The 25,773-nt window shown below is 36.3% G+C and overlaps 4 protein-coding genes across 6 annotated transcripts; 2 read left to right on the top strand and 2 right to left on the bottom strand.

The window, feature by feature from the left end:
• Positions 1–1,486: 1,486 nt before the first annotated feature.
• LOC111497759 (pentatricopeptide repeat-containing protein At5g16860) lies at positions 1,487–10,794 on the bottom strand. Of its 3 annotated transcripts, XR_002720663.1 has the most exons (4): positions 7,850–8,090; positions 5,027–7,692; positions 1,584–1,607; positions 1,487–1,538 (listed from the first exon to the last, which is right to left on the bottom strand). XR_002720663.1 is itself a non-coding variant. In XM_023148688.1 (3 exons), exon 2 carries the CDS (start codon positions 7,519–7,521, stop codon positions 5,053–5,055), a length of 2,469 nt encoding a protein of 822 aa, XP_023004456.1. In that variant the 5' UTR covers positions 7,522–7,692; positions 7,850–8,090; the 3' UTR covers positions 4,886–4,974; positions 5,026–5,052. The 3 variants fall into 3 exon arrangements, 2 of the variants coding, with proteins under 2 accessions (XP_023004456.1, XP_023004455.1); XM_023148688.1 differs by lacking the exons at positions 1,487–1,538; positions 1,584–1,607 and adding an exon at positions 4,886–4,974 and having other exon boundaries at positions 5,026–7,692; XM_023148687.1 differs by lacking the exons at positions 1,487–1,538; positions 1,584–1,607 and adding an exon at positions 10,714–10,794 and having other exon boundaries at positions 5,032–7,692; positions 7,850–8,069.
• Positions 1,778–4,893, top strand: LOC111497880. Its single transcript, XM_023148882.1, has 4 exons — positions 1,778–2,119; positions 3,346–3,556; positions 4,397–4,566; positions 4,654–4,893. The coding sequence occupies exons 1-4, from the start codon at positions 1,874–1,876 to the stop codon at positions 4,678–4,680; spliced, it is 654 nt and encodes a 217-aa protein (XP_023004650.1). The 5' UTR covers positions 1,778–1,873; the 3' UTR covers positions 4,681–4,893.
• A 202-nt stretch (positions 10,795–10,996) lies between the features above and the next one.
• On the top strand, positions 10,997–16,224 carry LOC111497768. The gene is made up of 4 exons (XM_023148705.1): positions 10,997–11,620; positions 11,864–11,984; positions 12,382–12,711; positions 14,723–16,224. Exons 1-4 carry the CDS (start codon positions 11,042–11,044, stop codon positions 15,946–15,948), a joined length of 2,256 nt encoding a protein of 751 aa, XP_023004473.1. The 5' UTR covers positions 10,997–11,041; the 3' UTR covers positions 15,949–16,224.
• Positions 16,225–16,555: 331 nt separating this feature from the next.
• Positions 16,556–21,064, bottom strand: LOC111497786. Its single transcript, XM_023148730.1, has 7 exons — positions 20,188–21,064; positions 18,439–18,572; positions 18,214–18,331; positions 18,010–18,126; positions 17,772–17,887; positions 17,526–17,680; positions 16,556–17,366 (listed from the first exon to the last, which is right to left on the bottom strand). The coding sequence occupies exons 1-7, from the start codon at positions 20,798–20,800 to the stop codon at positions 16,892–16,894; spliced, it is 1,728 nt and encodes a 575-aa protein (XP_023004498.1). The 5' UTR covers positions 20,801–21,064; the 3' UTR covers positions 16,556–16,891.
• Positions 21,065–25,773: the final 4,709 nt, after the last annotated feature.

Genomic DNA, 25,773 nt, shown 5'->3' on the forward strand with positions numbered 1-25,773 from the left:
CCCTCCATCTGAACATGCAAGCACTGATCAATTACCTTTGTAATCAGACCCATAACACTACCGGACAACCAACTTGTCCCTCCATCAACTAGTCTCAACTTGTCCCTCCATCTGAACATGCAAGCACTGATCAATTACCTTTGTAATCAGACCCATAACACCACCGGACAACCAACTTATCCCTCCATCAACTAGTCCCAACTTGTCCCTCCATCTGAATATGCAAGCACTGATCAACTAGCTTTGTAATCAGACCTATAACACCACAATCTTCAATTGACAAAAATAATCGAAAATTTTGTCAAAATGAATTTAACGACTTGAATTCTAACCATTCACTCGGCCAAAGAACGGGTAATGAAGAATCCCTAAATGGGATTAAAATAGAAAAAAAAATGATGAATAGTACCTTAGCAAACGTTTTGCTTCACAAGTTATAACATATCTCTCTCCCTTGACTTTGATCCACTTGTTTATTGAGAGAATGATCCAAAATTCAAGATCTTAAATTTGTTTATGGTCGTTAAAAACGATATAATTATTTAATATTTAATTTAATAAAAAAAAGAAAATAATAATAAAATGACAAAACAAAAAAAATAATGTGTCACGTGTAATATTCTATTGTTTAGAGTAATGTTACAAACGTAGTAGTGTGCGTTTGAAAGTCATATTAATTGATAAACTATATTATAACGTCAATATGAACATAATCTCACCTCTATTAAGAAAAAAAAACTATAGAATAATACGTGGAATCCATACCTTGTTATTTTAAGTTACGAAAGTCCAATGGAGCCAAACTCGATGGTAGTCAATACGTACCATCGACCAAAAAGGTGGAGGTTCGAATATCGCGCTCTAAATGTAGTCGAGCTAAAAGAAATGAGCCATACTCAAGCTTAGATTGGAATATTAAACCATTGATATCTGAAATGTTATGGTATGTTGTCTTATTGTGTGCTCAGATTGACAGGTTAACATTGTTAGACGAACACGACTCTCCACAATGGTATGATATTGTCCACTTTGAGTGTAAGCTCTCATGGCTTTGCTTTGGGCTTCCCCAAAAGGGCTCATACCAATGGAGAGTGTATTCATTAACCGATGTGGGACTTTCATTATCCAACACCTCCCCTCGAACAAAGCACGCCTCCCCTTAATCGAGGCTCGACTCCTTTTGGAGTCCTTTGTTCGACATTTAAGGATTTGCCAATCTATTGACACGACTAAGTTTAGGGCATGGCTCTGATACCATGTTAAACGAACACGACTCTCCACAATGGTATGATATTGTCCACTTTGAGCGTAAGCTCTCATGGCTTTGCTTTGGGCTTCCCCAAAATGCCTCATACCAATGGAGAGTGTATTCTTAGATTATAAACCCATGACCATTCCCTAAATTAACCGATGTGGGACTTTCATCATCCAACAAACATTACAATGTTTATACAATGTGTGAGACAGAGATTTGAATTTCGTACCTGTTGGTCGATGATACATACTTTTTATCAGTTGAGGCTCACTTTGATAGGTTAATAATTCGATCGTGTTAAAATTTTTAAGCAATTTTAGTAATCGTACCATTAAAACGTTTACTTCAATCCCTATAATTTTAGCTCCTCGACCAATTTAATCTATATTTATAAAATTTAAACCTAATACAAATTAATAACAACATTTCAAAATTTTTAATTTTTATTAGAAAAAATAAGTATAAAAATGAATGGATATAATATATATATAAACAAAAAAGAAAAAAGAATAATATTTAAAGCAAAACAATAAAAATAATTAAGGTTACGGTTCATAGTGCCACAGGCCGTGCAGGCAGGATCACCTCTGGCCTGCGTTTCTTATCCATAGCGGAGCTATGAACACTCTAATACCCACTTCTGGTTGCCATTTCTGTGATATCCCAAGCTTATTCTCCCACAGATCCGCCGTTTCTTTAAAGCTCTCTGCCATCAGAAGAGCCCACAGATTACGCGCCAATTCCAACGACTTGCAAACCGAGGCAGCCGAGGGGTCTAAAGAAGCTGGAGATGAGGTAGCGGTCGGAGCCCAGCAGCAAAGCAGGGCGTCCACTGCTCCTGCGCTGGATAAAGACCTCAAGAAGGTTTGTTCATCGTCTTCGTGGAATTTCAATGCTAAATTTAGTGGGTATTTGTCGTTTTTCTTTGATTCTTTTACAATTTTTGTTGTAATTATTTAATGGGTTTGATTTGGATTTTCGAGTTTGTTCTGGAATTGTCTAGTGGGGTTCTATTTTTCAAGTTTTAGGGCGAATGGAAGTTGTTTAATAGGATCAATAGCACGTAGTGTACCGATGGGTTCTCTGTGGATTCTTGAATGGTTATCAGAATACCACATAGCTCTTCAACTTCTTTGATCCATGCGTTTACCACTAGTAGATATTGTCTTCTTCGGACTTTCTCTTTCGGACTTCCCTTCAAGGTTTCTAAAACACTCTGCTAGGAAGAGGTTTCCATACTAACGTGGGATCTCAATCCACCCCCTTCGAGGCCTAGTGTCTTCGCTGACACTCGTTCCCTTCTCCAATCAATGTGGGGCCCCCTAATCCATTCCCTTCAGGGCCTAGCATCCTTGTTGGCACACTGCCTCGTGTCCACTCCCTTCGAGGCTCAGCCTCCTTGCTGGCACATTGACTGGTGTCTGGCTCTGATATCATTTGTAACGGCCCAGACCAACCGCTAGCAGATATTGTTTTTTTTTGTGCTTTTCCTTTCGGGCTTCTCTTCAAAGTTTTTAAAATGCGTCTGCAAAGGAGGAGAAGTTTCCACACCTTTATTAAGAATGTTTCAATCTATTCTACTCCCCAACCGATGTAATCTCACGGGAAGGACTCAAAAGGTTTAAGAAAATTCTCCAAGGTGCCTTTAAATTCCTTTTCTTTCCATTATTATCCACCTGAAGGATCTATGCTTTAAAGATCTTGCCTAGGAGTTTCTCTTGCCACTCTTTCTCGTTCCTCGTCCTCGTTAGCTGCTCTTGAAGCTTCTATTTCCACCTCTCTCTCTCTAGAAGGTTAATCTTCCTAAGAAGGTGAAGTTTTTTGTGCTAACTTCCTTTGGGTTGGTGAATGAGTTCTTTAGGTCATAACGGGGGGCGTAATAGAGATGAACAGTCATTAATGGAGGAGGTGCTCTTGCATCCTTCCTTTAGTGAGTTAGCCAGGCTAACTGATAAGGATCACGGTGTTCCAAATGTTCCAACTGAACCTATTACACGATCCAAGGCCAATAAAGTGCATTTTAGTTTGAAGAGAAAGCTAGTGTATAGTTGATATCTAAGCACTTCACACTTTCAATGACTTCATAACAGGTTGTTCAAAAGACTGCTGCAACATTTGCACCAAGGGCCTCTACTGCTTCAAAGAATCCTGCAGTGCCTGGAACTACTTTATATACTGTTTTTGAGGTTCAAGGCTATGCCTCAATGTTATTAGGTGGTGTGCTATCTTTTAATCTTCTATTCCCCTCCAACGAACCAGATATATGGAGATTAATGGGAATGTGGTCAATATGGATGTTCAGTAAGTTTTTTCCTTATAATTTTTTGTTCATTTTCTTAGCTTAAAAATGAAAGCTAATTATCATGGTACTGTATTTGTTAGATTTCACGAGAGATTCCACGTTGGTTGGAGAGGAGAACAAAACATTCTTTATAAAGGTGTGGAAATCTCTCCCTAGCTGACGCATTTTAAAATCGTGAGGCTAATGGCGATGCGTAATGGGCCAAAGTGGATAATATCTACTAGTGGTAGGCTTGGGCTGTTACAAATGGTATCAGAGTCAGACACCCGGCGGTGTGTCAGCGAGGACGCTGGGCTCCCAAGGGGGTGGATTGTGAGATTCCACATTGGTTGGAGAGGGGAACAAAACATTCTTTATAAGGATGTGGAAACTTCTCCCTAGTAGATGCGTTATAAAACCGTGAGTCTGATAGTGATACGTAACGGGCCAAAGTGGATAATATCTACTAGCAGTAGGCTTCGACTGTTACAAATGGTATCAGAGCCAAACACCGGGCGGTGTGCCAGCAAGGACGCTGGGCACCCAAGGAGGGTGGATTGTGAGGTCCCACATTGGTTAGAGAGGGGAACAAAACATTATTTATAAGGGTGTGGAAACCTCTCCCTAGCAGATGCATTTTAAAACCGTGAGGCTAACGGCGATACGTAACAGGCCAAAGCGGATAATATTTGCTAACGGTGGACTTGGGGCTGTTACATTTCATCTTCTATGTTATCTCGACTATTTTAAACCAACTTTCTCCATCAACTCTTACTTATTTTGGCTACAATAAGTTTCATATTTTCACTAGAGAAACTCGAGATAGCTTCTACTGACTACGTGAAAATTTTGAATGACAGCAATACCTTCACTTCGAGCACGAGACTGCTCAAAGAACGAGAAAGAAGCTCTCAACTATCTATTCCTCCTGGTCCCCTTACTCAATGTTATAATTCCATTTTTCTTGAAGTCTTTTGCAGTCGTCTGGTCAGCTGACACCATAGTCTTTTTTGGAATGTATGCTTGGAAGGTATGATTGTTTCTTCACATATGATGAACCTAATAGAAATGTGGTTTCCTTCTAAGTATCTCCCCTAAAACATACTTTCATCTGCAGTTGGGATGGTTTCAGAGAACAGACTGAGACTTCAGAGAAATGGCCAATTTTTCGAACAGGGTTTGAGGCTTTCGGATCCGAATTGAAACTTTGTAAAGATTGCTAATGTATAGAAGGTACAGTAGTCACTCGAGATATTATGGAAGGTAGTAATATATCGGTGATAGCCTCTAAATATCTGCTTGCATTTGCCACAATGTGATAGACTCTTAATAACAATTCGAGGTGAATTCAAAGATCTACATGTATTTCCTAATAATCACTAGATACAAATTCAAAATATTTTTGCAGTTACCTCATACAAATGACATAAAACAGTTAAACTCATAGACTAGCAATTCCCTACCTAATACAAATGACATAAAACAGGTCCCTCATAGTCTTGATTCAATTTGTCCATCACCAATAGCCTCTACAAGAGCAGGAGCCTTTCTTGAAATGATGAAACCTACTGGAATCTCTCAATATGATCTCGTGTTCAATAATCATGGAAATGTAGGTTAAGGCACTATGGCAATCACCGCATATGCGCAAGTTCTTGTTTATCCGAATGGGTTGTCCTGGAGCTGATGTTAAGATCCCATACGCAACAGCCAACTTCTCGCTATGCTCAAATAAGAGATCGCCTTTCTCCTCGTCGTCAACGTCATGAAGAGCAAAGCTTGTTTGAGGAACGTACCCCATGTCCTTGATGCGTTGAATCAAATCGGCGAGAATGTTGTATATTTGGTCTGATTGTGGATGACTTTTATCACCCACAAAGAAGGTTGTAGTGCTTTTCTTGCCTTGTACCCAACTACATCCCGGCCTCTTCTTGATCCCGGTATGTTTCATCAATCTTCGGATTCTAGCTACATCTTTCCAACGTCGCGCATTCGCATACAAGTTCGAAAGTAATGTGTATGAACCATCATTCTCCGCCCCAGATTCTATCAATTTACTTGCTGCATATTCCCCAAGTTCGACATTAGCATGGGTTCTGCTGGCACTTAGTAGAGCCACCCATACAACTGGGGTCGGTTCCATTGGCATGCTTTTAATGAGTTCCATTGCTTCATTGAGACGACCTGCACGGCCCAAGAGATCAACCATACATGCATAATGTTCGGCTCCCGGTGCAACCCCAAAGTACTTAACCATACCATGGAAGTAGTTCATGCCTTGATCCACCATTCCAGAGTGGCTACAAGCATAAAGAACGACAAGAAAGGTTACCCCATCAACTGAAAGACCAACTTCCCGCATTTGATTAAAAACACGTAGTGCTTCTTCACCACGACCATGGATACCGTAACCTGTCATCAAAGATGTCCAAGAAACAGCATTTTGTACCTTCATGTTGTCGAATACGATCTGAGCAGCATCAATGTCCCCTGATTTGGAATACATATCTATAAGGCAATTAGCTACATATAAAACCTCAGACTCATTTTCATGACGCAAAGCATAGGCATGGATTTGTTTTCCAAGCCTTAATGCACCCAAACGTGCACAAGCCATCAAAGCACAAGATAGAGTGAAGGCATTAGGCTTTAAAGAGGTCTCCTGCTTGAACATCTGAGAGAAAAGTTCTATTGCATCATTGGCTTCGCCATGCTGAGCATACCCACCAATCATGACAGTCCAAGTCACCACGTTCTTGTCCTTTCCTATTATCGAGTCAAAAATACTGCGAGCAACTCTCGAGCTTTTGCATTTAGCATACATATCAATTAGGCCATTAAAAACCATCATGTCATCTCCAGGATCACTCCAATCCAAGTTGAGAATATTTTTTATGGCATATGCATGTGTTTGCTTTCCATGAAGCAATGCTCCAACAGAAGCACAACCTGAAAGAAGAGACACAAGAGTAACAACATTTGGCTCCAACCCACAGTTTTGCATTTGCCTGAATACATCAAGGGCTTCACAACCATGCCCCCTTTGAGAATAGCCAGCAATCACAGCACTCCATGTTACCACATTTAACTCAATATCTTCCTCTTGCATCCTCTTAAACAAGGAGAGAGCATCATCAAAGCTACCAATCTGAGAATAGCCAGTTACCAAAGCATTCCAAGAAACCACATCCTTCTCCTTCATCTGCTCAAACATCTTGTTTGCCTCATTCATCTTCGAGCATTTAGCATACATATCCACAAGAGCATTGCCTACAAACACATCATCCACCAATCCACTCCGAACCGCAAATCCATGTACCTGCCTGCCATGTTCAGTCGCAAATGTTGATGCACATGCAGGAAGAACATTGACAAGCGTAATAGCATCTGGGAAAAGTTTGAAATTGTAGTGCTTAGCCATTTGAAAGGCAATTCTGAGGGCAGCTTTTGACTCCCCACCTTGTACATAAGCAGCAAGAATTGAATTCCAAGACACAATGTCATCTATCTTTCTTTCAAGCACCTCATCAAACACTTGGCGTGCATCATCCAATGCCCCACATCTCCCATACATTGCCACAACAGAATTACAAATAAATACATTTGACTCAAACCCATAAGCACAAACCATGGCGTGAACTGAGGCACCACATCTAAATGACAGTTTCTCACCACAAGCTTTGAGAACAAATGGAAAGGTGTAATAGTCAGGCGACCACCCAAGTCTCTCCATCTGACGATAAAAACACAATGCATCATCAAGAAAACCAAGCCTCACAGAGCGTCGAATCAGCGCATTCCACCAAAAAACGGCGGAATGAGATGGAACGAGACGTTCAAGGAGCGATACAGCTTGTGCAAATGCATTGCACTCAATGTAGCCTCCAATGGCGTGTGTAACCAAATCAGTGAAGCCATTAACCAAAATTTGCTGGTGAACAAGCTTTGCATCGATCAACGTTCTACATTGTTTCAGGAAGGACATGAAAGGAATGGTATGAGTAGAAGATGCAGAGGTCAAAAAGAACTGAACTGGAACGGTGAGGAATCAATTGAAGTATGAGGTGCAATGACGGTGTATCATAACGTTGAAGATTGAAGAAAAAACCAAACACGAGGTGGCGCCGTTGAACGATGAAATGTCGGTGTAGCAATCCTAAATAAGATTAGCCTAAAAATTAGCAAATATTCATCAACAATATTAGCAATTCCATCAAACATATATACTTGCACCTTCATAATTTAAAATCAGATCAATCCAAGATTTACAGAAGAACCTGCAGGCCGAAAATAGGGATTTTGGAGAATATTACCTGAAAAATATGTAGCGGAAGCCTCCAATTTATGTTCGTAGTAATCCTCTCACTTTCCGGATTCTCCAAACGTGATGCTATTTCGACTTCCAATCCGATTTTTTCGGAGAAATCTAGGAGAGACTCTAAACAGGCCTAGTGAAGAACGGTGAGCGGCGGGAAGTGAGCTCAGTATCCGGCAAGTCGCACGACGGCGCGCGCAGTCGAGAATTTACAGATACTGTGTAGAGACGAACGACGGGTAGACAGAAAGTTGGGATTTTCCAAACAATAAATTTAAAAATTGGACAAAAACCAAAATAATTTCCAATAATTAAAACCTCGAAGTAATAGTTAATATTAATTTAAATAACTATTTTGACGTGATTTCATTTTAAATTAATTTAAAAATTATTAATCTTTTACAATCTTACTAAATATTAATAAAAAAAACTGTTATGTAATTTTTTTTAAAGGTAACTCGATTGATGAAAATTGGAAAGTCATGATTCACTTAAAATAACTAAATTTAAAAGAAATTCAATTATATCTATGATTTTTTTAAAAAAAATTAATTTTTTTTTTGAGATCCCCTAATTTTATTATGTTTGTCTCACCCTCTCTCTTCTTCACATCTCTTAATATATATAAATATACGTGTGAATGTTTGATTAATCCACCACACCACCTAAATGGTGTGAAAGTTATCTTATTTATAATCAAATGAATTACAAGGATATGGAAATAGTAATAAATGGAAATAACAATAAATGGAAAGATACCTATAATAAGGCAAATATTTATTTGCCTTATAATAAAATATCAAATATAGTATATATGGTAAACTATAATTTATTACTAAATATCCTTAACACCCCACCGCAAGCTANCATGAAGACTGCCCCTGCGGCGTCAAAACCAGCAGGGGTGGTGGAGAAGAAGATTAGAGGATTCAAAAGCCATTGAAAAGAAAGGATCGGGGTTGTTAAACCGAGAGGGCTCTGATACCATGTGAATGTTTGATTAATCCACCACACCTAAATGGTGTGAAAGTTATCTTATTTATAATCAAATGAATTACAAGGATATGGAAATAGTAATAAATGGAAATAACAATAAATGGAAAGATACCTATGATAATAAGGCAAATATTTATTTGCCTTATAATAAAATATCAAATATAGTATATATGGTAAACTATAATTTATTACTAAATATCCTTAACACCCCACCGCAAGGTAAGCGTCGGATTTAAACGAACGTGAAGCTTGAATCTGAAAAATTCAAAAAGGTTGAGAAACACTTTTCATGAAGATGCTAACAACCCGGTTCTTGGCCATCAAAAATTGCAGAGGGATCGCCGCTCAGCGGCGATGCTGCCTTGGCTTCTGCGAGAATATGTCTAACCCATGAAGAGGGATTGTCGCTTAGCGACGATTCTGCCTTGGCTCTGGTGAGAATATTTCTAACCCCAAGAAGTAGAAGGGGAAACCTAGAGCAAGGGACAAAGACAATGTTGAAGCCGGAAGAGTCGCCACATTGGGCGAAGGAGCCAATTTTGGCGAGAAGGGCAGTCGAAAGAGTCGCCTCATCGGGCGAAGAAGCCAATTTTGGCAGGAAGGGCAGCGGCAACTTGGTTGGCAAATAGGCCAGTGCGGCACCCAGATTCCGAAGGTAAATCTCTGCAAAAGATTGATAGGTTTAGGTTAGGGTTTATGTGAAGGATGAAGGTTGCTTGATAAGAAAATGAGAGAGACTATATTGGCCAAGGGGAAAACCGATTGGGTTGGAAAAGGTGAGGTTTGTATGTACAAAGTATGACGAAAGGTGATTTGGAGGTCAATAGGGNGGAGCTAATCAATCGGCTCCGACTACGGCAGCCATGAAGACTGCCCCTACGGCGTCAAAACCAGCAGGGGTGGTGGAGAAGAAGATTAGAGGATTCAAAAGCCATTGAAAAGAAAGGATCAGGATTGTTAAATCGAGAGGGCTCTGATACCATGTGAATGTTTGATTAATCCACCACACCACCTAAATGGTGTGAAAGTTATCTTATTTATAATCAAATGAATTACAAGGGTATGGAAATAGTAATAAATGGAAATAACAATAAATGGAAAGATACTATAATAATTATTAAGACAAATATTTAATATTTGCCTTATAATAAAATATCAAATATAATATATATGGTAAACTATAATTTATTACTAAATATCCTTAACAATACACATATAATAAATTAAGATAAGTATAATTTTCTAACTTTAAAATAAGAAAAAAAATATATTTAAGTATATTAAAGTTTAAAAATATATTTTATTTTAAAATTAATAATATTCCTGGTAACAAAAATAAATGGCATTTTATTCTACATTTATTGTAATAAAATGAATAATATTAAATGAAAAAATTACATGTAGAGAGAAACAACAATGTGAAAAGCTCGTAAATAAAGCCCCTGTTAGACGAACACGACTCTCCACATTGGTATGATATTGTCCACTTTGAGCATAAGCTCTCATGGCTTTGCTTTGGGCTTCCCCAAAAAGCCTCATACCAATGGAGAGTGTATTCTTAGATTATAAACCCATGACCATTCCCTAAATTAACCGATGTGGGACTTTCATCATCTAACAGCCCCAGCTGTGATACTTTTAGGTTGCAGTTAATCTAAGTTCTTAATTTGATGTTAACTTTTCTAACTATAGAAGTTTTATAAATCATTCTTAGAGACTAATTCAATCGAATGAATTGAAGCACGGGAACTTAATTTGAATATGGATGTGCAATTTTCATTACAAAAATTCTAAGGTTGTGTTAAAAAGTAAGTGAATGGTGGAAAAGAAATAAATGGATGATGAAAGGAAATTTAGAAAATGTACCTCCATCAGCGCAAAGGCATGGTTTCATGCGTTTCTCAATAATCCCACCACCATCATCAATCACCATGGCCAGAAATAGGCATTTGTTTTCCTAAGAATTTTCCCTTCCTCAGAATCCCCACCAACCTCCTTCAAATCCATATTTTATCCCTTCTAATCAACCATCCCTAACTTCTTCCTTCCTAATCCATTCTCCAAACCAGCCTAACAATGGCTGCCATCACTCCTTCTCTCTCTCTTTCTTGATCTTTCACCAAACTCCCTTCCCTAGCCTTTTTCCCCCTCTTCCCCTGCCGTTCAATTTCCAACTCAATTTTACAGGGCAGGAATGGCCGTCTGGAACAACCTCCACCACCTCCATTTCTCCATCTCTTTCCTCGGCCTCTTCCTGTCTTTCCACCTCCCCGATGCCGCCGCTTCCGCCGCCGGAATCCGCCTAGGGATCATCCGCAAGCCTTCCTCCGACGTTCCTGTCTTCCGCGAAGCCCCTGCGTTTCGCAATGGCGATTCCTGCAATAGAGATGAGAAGATTCACGTCGCTATGACATTGGATGCGAATTACCTCAGAGGAACAATGGCGGCCGTTTTGTCGATTCTTCAACACTCAACTTGCCCCGAGAATGTTGAATTTCACTTCCTGTGGGCGAGATACGAGCCGGAGGTGTTCTCTTGCATCAAATCGACATTTCCTTACCTGAAATTTAAGGTTTATCGATTCGACGTCAGTAGGGTTCGGGGAAAAATTTCGAAATCGATTCGTCAGGCTTTGGATCAGCCATTGAACTACGCTAGGATTTACCTGGCGGAGATTCTTCCGGAGGAGGTGCAGAGAGTAATCTATTTGGACTCCGATTTGGTCGTTGTTGACGATGTTGCAGAGCTTTGGGGAGTGGATTTGGGCGGGAAGGTAAAAATGAAAAGACTTCAATTCAACAAGATTAATCCCTCAACTGCCTATTTATACTCTCTTCCTTTTCATCTCTCCCTTTTTCTTATCCAATTCCTTTTTTTTTTAAAATCATTATTACATTTCTTTTTGTTTTTTTTTTTTTTTTTTCTAAGATATTTTAATTTATTTTAATTNTTTTTTTTTTTTTTTTTTTTGTCTAAGATATTTTAATTTATTTTAATTTTAGTCGTTCATGCACAGGCATTAGGAGCACCCGAGTATTGCCATGCAAACTTCACAAAGTATTTTACAGACCAATTCTGGTCGGACCCAAAGCTAGCAAACACATTCGAGGGACGAAACCCGTGCTACTTCAACACAGGTGTAAAAAAATTCATTATTACATTTCCATTTCATTACAGTTCACCACAAGTATCATATTTCACGTTCTATTATAGTAAAATATCTCGTATCCATTTATTATTATTTATTTTTTTTTATATAATTTATTTGATAATGGTAAATAGAGAATTTCACCACCATTCAAAAACCCGTACTACTTCAACACACAGGTATAAAAAAATTATTATTACATTTCAATTCATAGGTATCCAACACACAGGTATAAAAAAATTATTATTACATTTCAATTCATAGGTATCATATTCACCTAAATAAATATCTTGTATCAATTTATTGCTTTTCTCTCGTTTTTTTTTCTAATTATTTTTTTATATTTTTAATTTATTTGATTATAAATAGAATGGCGCGTGGTACAGGTGTAATGGTAGTGGACGTGGAGAAGTGGAGGGACGGGGAGTTCACGCAAAAGATGGAAGAGTGGATGTCAGTGCAGAAGCAACGGCGGATATACCACCTAGGCTCTCTGCCGCCATTCCTCCTCGTGCTTGCAGGCAACATCCACGCCGTCGATCACCGGTGGAACCAGCACGGTCTAGGAGGCGATAACCTAGAAGGCAAATGCCGGAGCCTCCACCCTGGTCCGATCAGTCTCCTCCACTGGAGCGGCAAAGGAAAGCCTTGGCTAAGACTAGATTCTAGGAAGCCCTGCACCGTGGATCACCTGTGGGCTCCCTATGATCTCTACCGTCCAGCCACTCATTCGTTGGAAGAGTAGAAGAGGGGAGGAGAGAAGAGAGAGAGGAAAGAGGATAAAAACAAACAAACAAACAAAAAAAGAAACCCTAATTTTTAGATCTAAGAGGTTTCCACAATGTAAGTGGAAAAAGAAAGGGAAAGAGAAGAGAGAGAGGAAGAACATGAAGGAAGAACAAGAACAAGAATTGGTTGAACTTGTTGTGAATATGTGAATAGAAAGTGTTATGATCCAATTGAATTTCTCTCCTTTTCTATTATTGTGTTCTTCAGGGTATTTTCTTTTGTTTTTTTCCTTTTAAATATTTTAAAACCTATAGTTTAAATATTATATATAAAATTCAAACCAATTTATTTATTTAAAATTTTCATATATTGGAGAGAAAATTGCAATAATCCTATTTATTGGTGCCATCTGTTCGGCTTTCACCTGTCTCTTAAAGCTTCTATACGACCCATGTAGCTATTTATTGGCTTCTTTGACTGTAGCTTTGTCATCATCCCTTCTATTACTTGTGGGACTAAATCAATAGAAAAACACAACTCGATCAAGTGCACATACTTCGTTTGTTGGGGGTGTTGGATGATGAAAGTCCCACATCGGTTAATTTAGGGAATGGTCATGGGTTTATAATCAAAGCAATACACTCTCCATTGGTTTGAGGCCTTTTGGGAATCCCAAAGCAAAGCCATGAGAGCTTATGCTCAAAGTGGACAATATCATACCATTGTGGAGAGTCGTGTTCGTCTAACAGGGGGAACTGGGTATTCAATGGGCTATGAATCCGGATATTTGCCCCTTTTATAGAACTGAAACGGAGATTCTAGGATTTTTGCTGACTCAGGCGGGTAGTTCTTATTAGTCAAGCTTTGGCTCCCGAACGAAAACTAGATCCGTCCAAAGGTAAACAATTTTGAAGTTTTTCTCGCTAGATTTAGGGAATCAAAAGGTTTTGCGAACATACTGAAAAAGGGTACGAAATAAATTTGGTTGCTTTGGAGTCTATGAGGCTTAATATAAAGGCACTTCTCGTTGTCGAGGTTAGTCGGTGTATTGGTTATGATCGTTTTAATCTAATCACTAGATAAACCTATTTTAAGAAAGCGTCCTTCAATATAGTTATACGTTTTACTCATGTATATTTTAAAGAAGGGTTAGGTTGAATTGTAACCCTATTTTCGAGTTGGTCATGTTGACTCAACCCAACCTAAACAGACATTTATGGTTTGGGTTGAGTTATTTAGATTGATTAGATTTTCGGGTCATATGAACACTTCGAGTTGTAACCCTATTTTCAGGTTGGTCATATTGACTCAACCCAACCTAAACCGAAAAAACATTTAACCCAACCCAACATGAACTGGGTCATCTAAGTTGGTTAGATTTTCGGGTCATATGAACACTTCTCTACCATATAACCCAAAACTTTTGAAGTTTGTTTGACGAGAAAATAATTATTAATAACATTAAAACAAAAGAACAGTCATGTCTCAACGAAATTATTATTAATAGAAAAATTAGTTTTTAAAACAAATTTAAAGGATGAAATTGAAAACAAACCCTAAAATTTGATGTATTTAGCATAATTTAACATTAGAACACCTAAAGACAGTGGAAATCAAACCATATATATAAGCCCTAAATTGGAAATTTTCCCAAAGAAGTAACTGTAGTTTGAAATGGGATTGAGGTTTTGAATTTTACCGATTATGGTGTGGCCTTGAGTTCTTCCATATACAGATTTCCCACCGTCTTGACGAGAACACTGGTTCCTTTCCGAACTTCGTTTCAGTAGAGTCTTCAAATCCGTGCTTCTTTTGATCTCTGCTCTTCTCCGATAATCGCAACTAGTTTTCCCCCATTTTTTTTTTTTTATCAATTTTTCTCTCAAATCCGTCAAATGAATTTCTTCAGATCGGTGTTTGCCGACGATCTGGATCCTTCGACGACGTCCGAATCTGAAGCTCAATCGCCTGAAAAATCCTTGCTGAAAGAAGGAGAAGAATCGTCGGATCCGAGTTCTCCAAGCCCTGTCGCCGATTCCTACGCGGCTGCCGGGGCGTGGAGCTTCGGTGGTTTGCTCAAGACTTTGAGTGCCAAATCGGAATCGGTTGTCGAAACCTACCGGCGGGATCTCCAGGAATTTGGTTCCGGTTTGAAGAAGGAAATTGAGGTCGCTCAGGGATCGCTGGAGACGGTAGGGCACGTTTTCGATGAATTCGGTAGCTCCGTGTTGAAAGGTACGGCTCAGATTATCGCACAAGGTAAGGATGCGATTCTCGCCATAGATCATGAATCTGATTCTGATAATAGTAGTAACCAAAATTTGAGTAATCAAAGAAACTCGGTTTCCAAGCCCTACAGTAGGTTTGATGCTCAGGTTCGTTCGATTCAAGGCGACACAGCCACTTACTGTGATGAACCTGAAGATGTGGATGATTATGAGAAGTGGAAATCACAATTTGTGCTGAGTGATAGAAGTGAGGAAATTGAAAACTTGCTTGAAGAAAATGGAGCATTGGATAATATACACAAAAAAGTTGTTCCTAGTGTTGTTGATGATGAAACATTCTGGTATAGGTATTTTTATAAAGTGCACAAGCTTAAGCAAGCTGAGAAAGTGAGGGTAAATCTTGTGAAGAGAGCTATTGCTGATGAAGAAGAGGAGGATTTGAGTTGGGATGTTGATGATGATGACGACGATGAACAAGGGTACGATGTCAAGTCCAAAGGGGATGTTGGTGAGACGGTGAAAGAGGAGAACACCGCCAATTCGACATTGGCGAAGAAGGACATTCCTGTCAAGGAATTGAAGGCAGGAAGTTCTGTTGGTGATGATAAGGAGGAGGAGAATTCGAACAAGAATGGTGGAAATGTTGAGGAATTAGATGGTGAGAAAGGGTCTGATCAAAAAGTCCATTTGGATGGTGGCTCTGAGCTGAATAGCAAAGATCAAGGATTGAAATCAGACGAGAAGGTGGCGGTGGACGCCAGGTCTGATCATGGTGATGGTGAATCTTCGAAACAAAGTGATGTTTCAATTGTTTCGACACAGCCTTCAATGCCTGAGGACGAAGATCTTGGGTGGGATGAGATCGAGGATCTGAGTGTTCTTGAGGAAAAGAAAACAGAAACTCAGGGCGGGATAATCAATCGAGAGGAAATGCGAAAGCGGTTGAGTACTGCTGAAGATGATGAAGATTTGGACTGGGGTACCGATACCGAATAACGCAACTGCTAAAGCTTAATAGCTCAAACCTATGGGAGGTTATGAATCGATTTCCTATGATCTCTTTCATTTTTCTTTACCTAGTGTTATTCCTTATCTGTTAAATGCAATGTGTGCCGTGATTGTACATCTTTAAACTGTTCTTGAAGGAATCATGTTCAAACTGTTCTTGATTTCCCAATCATAAAAGCTAAATTCCTTTCCTTAAACTTTTCTCCACATTGTTTTTTTTTTTTTGCTGTATATGAATGAATATGATAGTACTTTCTTTTCCTAGAACTCTAGATCTTGAGCCTCTTCTTGTTCTTCCTTTTACTTCAGTGTGCACACCTACTATATAATAGAGAGGCCTTAAGACACGTCGGGATTCAGATAATATCTCGGGTGCTATATTTCCTGTAAATTCTTGGTACTTTTAGGACTCAAAATGAACATAATCATCAAAAGTATAGGCCTTAAGACATGTCGGGATTCGGATAATATCTCGGGTGCTATATTTTCCTGTAAATAAATGGTACTTTTAGGCCTCTAAATGAACATAATCATGAAGTATATATATGTTTTGGTTGCTGTTAGAATCAATCATGCTTTGATGCAAAATTGCTTCAGAAAATCCATGTAAGGGCAGCAGAAATAGTTCAAGTTTTTATCTCTAGAAGGAAAAGGAAAGATTTTAATACAAGTAAATACAAAATTCAAACCTAACTCCTCTAGTTTACTCATCAAACTTGAACCTCAACTTCTAAGAAAAAAAAAAAAAAAAAAAAAAACCCTAAGAACATGAAATCCAAATAAATAAGTGGTTTTGTGGTGTAGGGAGTGGGGAGTGGGGAGGAATGGAATGGGAAAAACTCACTTAGATCTGTAAAAGGACAAGAACACTACTTAGTCGAGTCGAGTCGTGTTGGTTCGACTTCGGAATCGCCACAGCCTGATTTTAAACTCAAACACTTATGCCTGGCTGCTGCTGAGATGAATCTGGTAAACGAGTTTCGACAGGGGAAGATAGTGCCAGGAACCGCCCTTTACGAGCACGAGGAGGAAGATGTTTGGCTGGTTTTCTTGAATTAACAGCCCATGGTAAGAACACTCCAGTGCCATCACGTTGGGATCTTCCAGGGCTCATCACCACAGGGCGGACAGGAGCTAACATGACAACAGGTGCACGGAGAATCCCCCATTTTGGCACTACCTCCATTGCTTCATAGGCGTAGGGCACTCCATTAGGCAAGGCACATGCACCTGCAACTCCTGGTTGCCAGAGAGTCATTGCGTTCGACATCTGAGATGTCGGTGGTTGGTATTGATCACAGTCTGGTCGAACTCGGAAGAACGTGATGGTGACCCGTTTGTTAGGCGATGCACACATTACATGACGTGCAACGTCTGCACTGTTCCCCCTCATGACCAAAAGAGACCTACAAAGTTACACACTTTTTATTATTATCAACACAACGAACCGAAAGAAGCCTACAACACTGAAAACATGTATTGATGGTTCAGATCAGTCATGATTGAATATGAGAAACCATTACAAAAGCTAGATTTGAATGATAAGGCTGTTGGAAAAAGCATACCCTTCCTTCAAGGACAGCATGAGTGGCCCCTTATAGTTGCCTTCGTTATCACTGACAATAGAACGCCCAAAAGCCATGGTTGATTCAGAAAGAAACAGAGTGGAAATGGGCTGTTCCAAGTGTGGAGGTTTCTGGAATGGCTGTGAGTACTCTCCCTACACACACACACCATATTTTCCTTCGATTCAACCACTCTCCATTTTCAGATATCATCAAAGAAATCAACGTCTTTTAGAAATCAAATACCTCTTCAAAGAAATTAACGAGACACCCATTTGGTCTTTTGTATTCTGGAATCAATTGCCACTGAATAAGATGATCTATCACCGTCATAAGAAGAGGTGGAATTGGCTCGATGTTACCTGTAAGCATTGAAAGATTCAAATTTCTGACTTCTTACTCAAACGAAATCATGCTGATTTGATATTGGCAAACATGGGTTTCAACGACCTTGAAAAATGGGATGAGTAGAGAAACGTCTTACTTGTTTGGCTGTTATTGGCCGATTCCTCTCTGATCTGTCCAAAAATGGGGACACCAAGCTGGATCATCTCTCGTCGTTTGCCCTTCACTTGCTGATTGAATAAAACAAATGACTCTCCTGCACACATTAAGAGAACATCTTATAATTTCATCTCTATGGATAAGAGATAATAATGCGAGAGAGAATCAAATGAAAGAGACGAACCAGAGAGCTCTCCATTCTTAGCAGCAGAGCGAAGGTCATCAACAAACCCATCCAACTTAGCCAATTCAGACTCAGTAAAAACGTCTTCATAACACTTCAATCCCTTCACAACATTCACCTGCCAAATATCACCAAATGAATCAAACAAAGCCCAAACCGCCATAGAAAACTAACAATCCAGCAAGAAGAACAGAGTAAATTTGAATGGAAAAAGAAAGAACTCGCCATGTGCCCTTTTACTGGCTCCTTGGCGGAAAAACCTTTTGTCAATTTCATCTGTCCTGGACGTGCTTCACACTCCCCATGATTACTGCATATCTCAACTTCAGCTGAAGTGGGGTGCACTCCTTGATGAGATCCTGTCCCAATTTTTTTAAAATTTCCCACCCAAAAAAGATAAGAATATTTTCATCTTGATCTTAATAAATTACTCAACAAATCACTAAACAAATGCATTTAATGAGGTGGGACAATTTTAAACTATGCTCAGAAATGGAGCCATATGGTTTTAATATTCTATATGGTCAACTCATTGTCCGTGACAAATTTTATGCTATAAGCGGCTATATCATATAAAAATGTACACATAGGCTTATATGAAACTCAGAGCACAAAACAACAAAACAATTGAAGGACTAAACAATGAAACTGCTATTCAAATGTTGCAATAATATCATTTACTACTCGTACGAGTTAGAATTTTGGATGAGAAGTGACATTTTTTAAACTAAATTTTGTTAGCTACCAACTATCAGGCTGTTCTAGATCACGGCTCTTGTTAGCTACAATCAAGCCGTTCTAGATCACAGCTACATCGTGTGGATGAAAAGTCCGACATTCTTCAATGTCGTTTCTTCAAACCAATCATGTTAACTACTATCAGTCGTTCTAGATCATAACTATATCGTGTGGAAAAACTACTAGAATTTTGGAACTAATCCTGTTAGCTTTTATCAGGTCGTTCTAGATCACAACCACATCGTGTAGAAAAACTACTAGAATTTTGGAACTAATCCTATTAACTACTATCAGGTCATTCTAGATCACAAAGATCACAACTCACGACTACCTCCATAGTCTATCAACATCCTAATAAATTTACAAACGAAAAATTATTTTGAAACATTTATTTTAAAAAAATAAAAAGTGGGGGTGGAATATATATATTTTTTTCTTTATAATTTAAGGCTAAAATAATTTAATCTGAAGAGTATAAGCAAAACCGAGGATCTATAGGATAAAATAAGTACAAAAATTTTGTCGTCAAAGGAATTTGTCAAAAAAGTGCCATCTTGAAATAATAATAATAATAATGATAATAATAGTAATGAAAAGGATTGGGTGTTTTAGGGTAAAATGGACGGGTGAGATTGAAAGATGGGAATTGATGTGGATTAAACTAAGCTTCCATCTCGAGGCATTGCGTATCTGACAGTGTTCGTCCTTCCGGAACTAACCGTAGAATCTTGAAACAGTTTAACCTTTTCTTTCCGCCTCGAGAATTTCAAACCCCCGCTTAAACCTCGGGAAGATAATCATTGATTCAACTCGCACTTAATGTTGGCTCGGAATTGAAACTTACTTTTGTTCATTTGGAAAGTTGTGGACGAAAAGAAACGTAAATGAATTTTGGATTTCAGGTACTTTTCTTTTTTTTTTTTTTTTTTTTTTGGAAAAGAACGAAAGAAAAAGGCGTTCTGTAAAAGACGAAATCGTGGATCTGACTCTGGAAATTTTTGGTTTCTGTTTGAATCCTGTAAATGTGGAAAGGAATTTTGCCTAATTTTTGTTGTCGTTGATTCAGAAAATTGGTTTCACTGTTCATCAATTCAAACAAGATTTTCAAGAAATTTCGTGGAAGGATGCAGAGTTTCAGTGATTTTCGAGAAATTTCGTAGATCATGAACTGTAGTGATTTGGTGTTGGAATTTGAGATCTGTAGAAATCAAAAATTGAAAAGAGAATGAAACTTACCTGAATCAGTTATTTCGCTTCGAATTGAATCCTCCTCTTCGATTGGATCCAGAAGAGCTTCATTTCTTCCGCCATCGGTTTCGTTAATCTCGATCGACATCTCTTCGACGATTTCCTTCTCATCCGAACAAATCTTTCCTTCATTTTCCTCCTCTTCCTTCATTTTCTTAATCTCGTTCTTCTTTTCCTCCATTTCGACATCGCCGTCGCCATCGCCGTCGTCCTCGACCACCACTACCGCCGCCTCATCGCCTCCTTTCTCCTCCTCCTCTTCCTCGTCCTGATTCTTCTTCTTTTTCTTCTTCTCCGCTGTCACTTTCCGTAGCTCCAAGGCAACGTCGGCGATCGGATGATACTTCTGCATTTGCAGGACCGGAATCCAATTCAGCCGCCGTCTATGAATCGCAGCGAACACTGATTCGTACTCCGATCCTCCATCGTCACTCACCTGCGCCAGATGTCCACACAGCGCATCAATAATCGCGTTCGCCGCTGCGAACTCCCCTCTGAACCATGCCAACACCGCTTCCTTCCCCATTGGGTCCGTCACCGTCACAGCCGCCGCCGTTGGCACCACCACCGGGCGCGCTCGATCAGTTGCCCCCGCCGCCATGGCATCCACCAATATCAATACCAAACCAAAAAAATTTATCCCAATATAAAAAATCTCCCCTCTCTCAGTCTCCTCCCCGATTCCGACTTCACCGAAATTTCGGAACCGAATTCTTACTCTCTTCGATTCCCCACAGCCTCAAATCAATTCAATATATATATATATACACACACACAAAAATGTAATATATATATATATAAATAGACAAATATGGAAATTTGTGTGCAAAAGTGTAAAAAGAGAAAGCTATTGGTTGTTCTCTGTAATTGTCAGAGAAATGAGGGAGGGGCGTTGGAGGAGCTTTTATACTTGGGAATTCTATGACGTGGCACATTTTTAAGGCTGATGACGTGGCATATATATATATATATATATATATATATATATATATATATATATATATATATATATATATATTTTTTTTTTAACTAGTTTTCGAGATTTTAATTTAAATAAACTATAAATTAATTAAATAAAGTGAGTTAATTTTGTACGTTGTACTTTTGCTTTTATAATTCATATGGGCTGAAATTGTAAATAATTCTAATTATGGTGTTTTATTTTTAATCATGTGATTATCCCTATAATACCAAAATTTAGATTTTTTTTTTTTTTTTTGGGGTTAGAAGTACTTTTAAAAAGTTTATTAAAAGTTATACTTTTTATTTTGCTACCTTTAACATCATTACTAAAATGTTGATCGAGTCCGTTTTCTAGGATTAAAATAAATTATAAGGATTAAATTGTAATTTCATATAATCTTTTCGTTCGTATCAATTTAGTCCTAATTATTAACTGAATTAGAATGAAAAGTGACTCAGTGCTAAATCGTATGGATTAGGTTGAGTTACGAACTTGTTTGGATTGACTTGAGTTTAAATAAATGAAAATGATAAGAATTATGTTAGATTCATGGTTCTCCGAAAATTAGATTAGATTGAACTAACCTGAATTTATTATTAATTTTAAAATATACGTTTTTTTTGTTTACTTACAAATATTTATTTTATTTTTATTTATCCTTCTGTTAAAATTAATTTTTTAATTATTTAGAATGTAAATTTTTTTAATATATATTGAAATCTTATTAAAAATATTTAAAATTAAATAAATAAATATTTTACAAATTTACCTTCCACAAAAATTTGAATAAATGATCTAAACAACCAGAACTAATCTCACACAAAAATATTTATGTTCAATATTATAACTTAATTCAAAAAAATTTGTCGTCTTATGAACGATAAAAATTTAAATAATTACGCGTACAGCCAACTCAATAAAATTTTGGATATATTGAAATTAATATATGATTCAAATTTAAAATTAACTTCGAATATATTTTTAACATTTTATTACTTAAATCTTATGAAATTACGATCCTACCCTTTCAATTATATTTTTGTACCTCTTTCTCTCTCTTCTTTCATTTTTACTTCAATTATAAGTTATATTATAAGATTAATGCATGTGCCTTGGTCTCTCATGCACTTTGCCCGCTTCACACATTATTACATAAATTATTTATTTAATAAAAAATGTAATAAAAATTAATATAATTATCGGGATGTAAGTTTAATCTTTTAAACCTACATTTTACTGACCAGATTAAGCTGACGAATTACATAATTTAATTATTGAAAAAAAACTTTCCAAATAATGAGGAAAACTATTTAGAAGTAATTCTCTATATATTCTTTTTTTATTTTTATAGCATTTATAGCTATGTATTTTTCTTCTATTATTTTAAATTAAATTAAATTAATTAATAAAAAAAATATCTGTTTCAATTTTTTTTAATAAATTTATTAAATTTAATCTCAATCGAGAATTAATATTTTATTTTTTTCAATAAATAAATTAATGATAATCAAAAGACAAAGATTATCAAGTAAGATTCAATAATGATGACGTCAGCAATCTTATATAAGAAATAAATTTATTATATTATTTAAAAAAAAACAAATAAATGAGATGGTTAACTAAGAATATGACTGCGTGTGGGCCCCACAAAAGTAGGAGAGTCTGTCTCTATTGGTCAGTAAAGTAATGACTGCGGTAGAGGAAGGTCATTCAGTCTAAAAGTCATAAATTTATAATAATTTAATTTAATTTTAAAAAAAAAAAGGCTTTTTTTATTTATTTAAATAAATAAATTTACTTAAAATTAAATTGTGTTTAAAACTAAAAAAAAATTAAAAATTAAAAATCATTTTAAAAACAAAATAAACGACGGCAGGTTTTTTCATCTCACATATATATATATATATATATAAAATAAAATAATAATTGACGTGAAACATTTTTCTAATTTAAAATAATGGGAGTTGGCAGCACAAAAATATAAATAAAAAATTAAGGAAAATAATATTTTATATTAATAATTGAGTATTTAATATTTCAATTTGAATTATAAAATAAGAGTTCAGTTTTAAAATAATAATAATAAAAGTTAAAAAAATGAGGTTAATTGCAATTAAAAAATATTAATAGTTTCTGACGTGATATTAAAATGCTATTAAATATTGTGAATGTAATTAAAAATGTTAAATAAAAAATAATAAATATGAAATTAAAATATGTTGTAATTTATATATTGAATAAAGGGAGCATGTCGCTTGACTCTCCAATAGGATATTAAAAATGAATTAAATATAATTAAATAAATCAACAACCATCTGACTTTGATATTTATTTAATAAACAAATATTGATTTTAATTTTTAAAATAAAACACAAACTAATTTAGTTGAGTGTTAATTACTAAAATGACCTTACAAAAATTAATATAATTGAGAGTTAATTATAAAGTAATATTTTAAAGATTGATAGCTTGGTTCCGAATCCTGCTACTTGTAACCGCGTAAGCTCATTGTTAATAGATATTGACCGTTTTGCCCTGTAACATATCCTTGGCAGTTCTATAATTTTAAAACGTGTCTGCTAGAGAGAGATTTCCACACCCTTATAAAGAATACTCGGTTTCCCTCTCAAACCAATGTGGAATCTCACTCCCTTCGGGGTCAGCGTCCTTGCTGAAATGCTGATACACCGCTCGGTGTCTGGTTCTGATACAATTTGTAACAGTCTCAACCCATCACTAGCAAATATTGTCCACTTTGACCCATTACGTATCACTGTTAGCCTCACAAATTTCAGATCGTACGATAATAATCTCAAACCGTTGTTTGATTCACATTTTATTAAATTTGGTAGGACAATTTACACAATGGGCTAGTGAGCTAGGGAATTTTGATTGTGATGGCTAAATATTTAAGGCCAATCTTTGAAAAATTGGGCACCTATCGTACTCTAAGATTTGATATTTACGTACGTTTATAAAATTTATATTAATATAGTTCGTTTAATCGATCTTAACAACGTAAGTTAGATTATTTTAATTTAGGTCTATTTCGAATCAGTTTCTTCTTACAATCGATCAAAGTGAATCTCATCGTATAATCAATACGAGAAACAACGAGCACTGCACTGACAAAAAGGGAAAGAAAAAAAAAAAGAGAGAAGAAAGAACTCGAGGATGCATTTCTGATCTTGTGACTCACATGATATCGAAAAAGTTTTTACCAAAAAAGAACAAGAAATATATGATTAAAGCATCTCACCTTCAATCACGAGATAAGTTCATCTCATGATCGAGATAAAAGACAACACTTTTAAAGCTAAATTTCTCCTTAATATATGTGTCGATTTCGAATTCGAACAGATGACTAGTATATGAATCGAGCTGGTGGGAAGATTGTTTTCGTAAACCCTAAATTTTCCCGGCTATTATCGTGAAAAAGACGAGAATAGGAGTAGTATGAATAAAAGTGAAAGGAAAGAGTAAAGGTAGATGAAGAATGTGACAATAGGTGTCTATATAATAAATAAGGTAGGGAAGGGAAGTTCATAACTACAAAACAACAAAAAGCTATAAAAATCAAAGTGAAAGGACACATTCCAACATTTAGGTATATAACTAATGAAATTAGCAGCTTAAGCCCAACAATAATCGATATTGTCTGTTTTAGTTCATTACATATCGTCGTTAGCCTCATGGTTTTAAAACATGTCTTTATAAAAAATGTTTCGTTCTCCTCTCCAACCCACGTGTGAACTCACAAAAAAACAATAAATTTAAAAAATAAAAAAATTAAAATAACAAAATAGAATGAAATTGGGAGAATAATTACTAAAATGGCATTTCAAACAATTTATCATTATTATTAATTTTGGAAATTATGGAAAAAAGTACAAACAAACAAGGAAGAAAAAAGAAAATAAATAAATAAATAAATAAATAAATAAATGAAACACTAAAATTGAATATAAATAAAACAAAATACAAAAATTGATATAAAATGTAATATCATAAACAGCAAAATTAGTTCATCAATATCATGTGACTATTTTCTTTTGATTTTTTTAATATATATATTTAATTTTGTGAACGTGTCATGTCGTGTCTATTTTAACAAATTTAAATTAGCGATTAAATAAATAATTAAGTTTTTTTTTTTTTTCTAAGAGGTAGGATTTCTAGTTAATTTTAAATGGAATCAAGTTAAAATAAATTTAAATAAATAAATAAATATATATATATATATATATATATATATATATTTTATTAATTTAATGTTGTAATTCTGCAAAGAATTGAACACATTAATTGGCTGATGAGTTGTATAATGTATAGTTAATGATTAACGTTAAAGTGGTAAAATTAAACTATTTTCATGGTTTATTTATTTATTTTGTTTTAACCGTTTCAAAGGTTAAAAAGGATATTTTTGAAATAAAATATTCACGATTTTTATTTAAAATTAACGGTAAAAGTTAAAAAATAACTATAGAAAAGACGGTAAAGAATTATACGCTATAATTTTTGATGCAATGATTCGAATGAATAAAAGAAAAAGAGAATAACTTTATCCATTCAACCTTAGGTGTCGGACTATTTTTTTTTTAGTTTCG

This window comes from Cucurbita maxima, unplaced genomic scaffold, assembly GCF_002738345.1.
Source record: "Cucurbita maxima cultivar Rimu unplaced genomic scaffold, Cmax_1.0 Cma_Scf00024, whole genome shotgun sequence".
Taxonomy (NCBI): domain Eukaryota; kingdom Viridiplantae; phylum Streptophyta; class Magnoliopsida; order Cucurbitales; family Cucurbitaceae; genus Cucurbita; species Cucurbita maxima.